Here is a 4,444-nt window from a genome sequence, read left to right as displayed (position 1 = left end):
CACACAAATTTAAATAGATTTTCATTTACTTTCACTACGTAAGGATAATTCAGTACCGATAATATCGAAGAAAAAATAGACTTGTATCGTATAAAAAAAAAAAAAAGGGAGATTGGGAATATAAAACTTTACCGAGTGATTTACACAAAGCCGAAATGGAGTAGTTAAAAACGGTAATTAAGTGTAATTAACCCTAGGGTTAGAACGCGTAATGGTGCCGCCTCAAAACAGCCTACATAAACGCACACCCTTGCTCGCCAAGTAAACCACAACGCACAACACTATATAAACACACTCACCTCATTCTCCAAACTCCCGTCCCCATCACAGAATCAGAGAGAGAGAAAAAAGACTTCAAAGTTAGTTAGAGAGAGAGAGAGAGGATTCGAAGTACGTAGTTCACGATGGAGGTTCACAAGACTCGTCTCCTTCGAGATTAGGGTTTAACAGTCGGTTCTGAATGCGGTGATCATTTGTCTCTCTCTCTCTCTGTCTCCCGTTTTTTCCAGTCTTCTGTTCGATGGAGAACTCTTTCTCTCTCTTGGGCAACGTAGAAGGCGACGCCTCCGCTTTCCTCGAGCGCCTTGCCGCGGAAGCCAAGGACAAGAAACAGAAGATCAGGAACGCGCAGCAGTACTCTGGTAATCTTTGCCCCCGTCCTACGATCTATATCATTATGGCTTAATACAATGCGCGAATATTCGTTTTTATAGTACGTTCTGATTTTGGTTGATTTACGTGTAGAATTACTTGTTATGGAACTTTTAGGGTTTTGTTTGCGAGTCTTGATCCCTGTGTATGACGACGAAACTCGATTTTGGACTTTTCTCAATGTTATTTTGGTCTGCACATAGTAAATCCTATGCCTTTCATAAAGCCACAGTATTTTTTTATTACCTTTTGCTAATACGTCCCAATCCAACAAAAAGATCGGCAAAAAGATGGAATTCTTTGTTCGTTTCCCAATTCAACAAAACAAAAAATCCCGTCTTTTTGTTAGTTGCTGATCCTAAGAAAGAAAAGACAATATTTGTAATTGTCAAAACAAGAAGATGGAATTTTTTTTGTTCCTGTTATTTTAATTTCCGAATTTTTATTGTAATGGCCCAAACGGTGTCAAGTTTGCCCAATATACATGCTTCTTTTTTCTTTTTTTAAAGTAGTGTGTTGACTCAAGATTCGGTGTCTCGCGTTTCTGGGAAGTTAAATGTTCTTGTTTGTTGTTTATTCACTTTTTTAATAAAACGGATAATTAGAAAGAATGTGGTCTGTGGGTCATGAATCTAGATAGGCAACAACAAACCCAACCACAATACCACCCTATAGGCTTTCACTTGTTGTTTTCGTGAAACATAATCTGTGTATTTAGGTTTTGTTATGAATCCATATACTTTATTATTGTCTATTGAGTTGATGATGTCTTCATAAATTTCAGGGAGAGCTGAAAACGGAGAAGGAAGGGGAGGCCAAGGTCATGGCTCCGTGAGGTCCAGTAGGAATAACGGTCAGGAATCCTGGAATGGCTACGGTTATCAAGGCGATAACCGAAGGTACAATGCCTATCAGCAGAATAACGGAGTAAGTTATCAAAATTCTAGTAGAAGTAATGATGGCTACTGGAGGAATAATGGAGGGGGTCATGGCTACCAACAGGTCTATGGGCGTGGGAATGGGGGTGCCAGTGGAAGAGTCCGTAGTGCTGTCAGGGCATCAAATGGATATAATGGGGCTGAGAAGAAGAGTCAAATTGTTGAGGGCGATAAACAAGTTGAAAACCAGGAGCAAGGAGGGGATACCGGTGGTGGTTGGGAAAAGGTCACAAAGAAGGAACAGAGAAATGGGAACTCAAGCTACCGAGGAGGAGGAGGTCATGGTGGAGGTAATAATGGTAATGGTTATGGGAGGAACAACCCCGGGGCAAAGGAGGCTTCAGGGAGTAGCGGGAACCATTCAACCAATGGTGACAATGACATTGGGTAAGAACAAAGCTGTTGAATTTGTTATTTAAATATTAGCATGACATGTTGGATTTTAACTGTGTTGTACTAATTCCCTTAGGTTTTAAATATGCTCACTCTTGTTACCATTGCTTTCTGTTTTTGATATTTTGAGTTTTTAATAGCCACCCGGTGCGAAAAAACCACTTGCTAAAATTTCTTCCAGAGAGTGCTGGTGACACATTATTGTGCTTGCCATTCTAGTGCATCTGTTCGTGTGCTTGCTCTCTTTTTTTTTATGGACTTCATTGGGGACTGGATTGTTGGCTTGCTGTTTCAATCTTCAGAGTTTAAGAAGCAATTAAACGAGTTCACTGGTAGTATAACTTATTCACATGGTATATTGTGATATAGCAGGTGGTTACCGAAAACCACCTGGTGGTGTCATCTCCAATGGTGGCCTTGTATAAACTGGTTTCTAAGTTTGGCATCATGTTCTCAGAACTGACCTTGTCCCTGTTTTGTACTGATGATCCCACACTCCCATTTTTTACTTAGTCACGACATTATGTTATGTTCTGTGTTATAATTGGCTTAATGGTCATAGTGCAGTACTCCTGGATGATTTTTTATGCATTTTGTTTAGGAATGAGAATGTATTTTCTTGTCTGCGTGAAATTCTGCCTCATGTTTTTTTGACTCTTCGTGGTTTATTAATACTTGACTGTTTTTTGGAGCACAGGAATGTTGCTGCAGCTACTCAAGTACCAAAAGATGATGCCCAAGATTATTCTGGAAAGAAGGTTGAAGATGAAAAGGCAGAGGAAGCCAGAGAAAATGTTCAAGAGGAAACGAAAGAGCAAAGAAAAATCAGGATCCAGAAGGAAAAGGAAAGGAAGGAAGAGGAAGAGAAAGAAAAAGCAAGAAAGAAGGAAAGGGAGGAAGAAAATAAGGTGTACCAATTTTAACCATGGAAATATCTGAAACACCATTTTTATGATTCTGGAATCATATCCTTGACATACTCTGGTGATTTGTCTTTCAGAAAAGGACCCTTAAGCAGTATGAGGAGAAGCTCCTCAAAAATAGGAAAGTTCTTGAGGAGAAGGTTCTGAAAACCGAGGAAAGGAAAGTTACCCTTGACAAGGATTTTGAGTCAATGCAGCTGGTTGGGAAAAAGAAGGAAGATAGTCCCTCCATCAATAAGGTTGGTAAAAAAAAATTTACTTTCTTCCATTGGCTTTGTGTGGTTGTTTGTTACATGTTCATGATCGCGTGTCTTCTTTCTTTTGTATTCTAGGACACGGAGAATGGCAAGCTTAAAAAGAAGGTTGACAAAGTTCGCAAGGTAATAGTGTAGGATCTTTTACGTGCATGCAATCTTATGGCCGCGTAGAATTATAGTAATAATTATTATTGTTTCATTTGTGGTGTGTTTGGAACTGAGGAAAGAACGGAAAGGAAAGCGATTTCCTCCTTTGTATGGTTCTTAGTGGAGAAGAAAAAGTTCAAATCTAACAATGGAAAGTTATTTTCCTGCCACCTGTTCCAGACCACCCTTTGTATATATGATGATGTTGGTTAACATGCACATTTTTTCTGTTGCTCGATCTTATTCAACATTCCTTATGCTAACAAATTATTCTTGCTTTTATCAGTCAGTGAGCATTGATGAGTTCCTGAAACCAGCTAAGGTTGATTCGTCCCAACAAGCCCCTAAACGTGCGAACGGGGATAGATTCCAACCACCAGCTGGTGGCCGTAAGGAACATGTTGGCAATGTCAATAGCCGCGGTGGTGGAGGACAAGGTTTCCAAGGCCGTGGCCGCGGTGGATACCACGGAGGAAATTCGTCCCAACAAGCCACTGAACGTGCGAGCGGAGATAGATTCCAACAACCGGCTGGCAGCCGTAAGGAACACGTTGGCAATGTCAATAGCCGTGGTGGCGGAGGACAAGGTGGGTTTCCAAGAAGATCTTCCGCTGATCCTACAGTTGTAGATGCTCCCACCAAAGAGCCCGTGAAACCGCCTGTTCCTGTTCCTGCATTTGATGACTCTGCTCAGTTTCCTCACCTGGGTGCACCCGCTGTAAAGTAGTGATTTTCTGTTGACCTCTGTTGTTAGGCTTTAGAATCCCCGGCCTTTTTGTCATCTCGTAATAATTAATTACTTATTCCAATTATTCCGGTCTACCAAATAGATTTTTTGGCGAAATAATGTGGTTTATTATTCGAGCGAAGTTACGGAATTTTGTTAATTGCAATAGCCTCGCCGGAGCAGTATTTAGTCATCTCAATTGTTGGTTTTTGTTTTTGATTTGGAGTGATAAGCATTTCCTGTTCTTTCAAAAATGAGTGCAATTCCAAAGAGCGAAACATGAGTTTGGAGTATTTGGACTGTGGTCGGTTTGGGCTCCATCCAAAGACGGAACTCACATTAGGCCCAAGTTCAAATGCTAAGCCATGAGATCACCCCAAAAAAAAATTTAAATGAAAACCAACAAAA

At 40.5% G+C, this 4,444-nt stretch overlaps 1 protein-coding gene across 1 annotated transcript; it reads left to right on the top strand.

Annotated features, from left to right (window-relative positions):
- Nucleotides 1-317: 317 nt before the first annotated feature.
- On the top strand, nt 318-4,219 carry LOC131319762 (RGG repeats nuclear RNA binding protein C-like). Its single transcript, XM_058350161.1, has 6 exons — nt 318-641; nt 1,436-1,976; nt 2,680-2,890; nt 2,983-3,144; nt 3,238-3,285; nt 3,596-4,219. Exons 1-6 carry the CDS (start codon nt 521-523, stop codon nt 4,034-4,036), a joined length of 1,524 nt encoding a protein of 507 aa, XP_058206144.1. The 5' UTR covers nt 318-520; the 3' UTR covers nt 4,037-4,219.
- Nucleotides 4,220-4,444: the final 225 nt, after the last annotated feature.

This window comes from Rhododendron vialii, chromosome 1a, assembly GCF_030253575.1.
Source record: "Rhododendron vialii isolate Sample 1 chromosome 1a, ASM3025357v1".
NCBI lineage: Eukaryota > Viridiplantae > Streptophyta > Magnoliopsida > Ericales > Ericaceae > Rhododendron > Rhododendron vialii.
The sequence above is the reverse complement of the archived record's forward strand: the minus strand, read 5'-3'. Positions and strand labels throughout refer to the sequence as shown.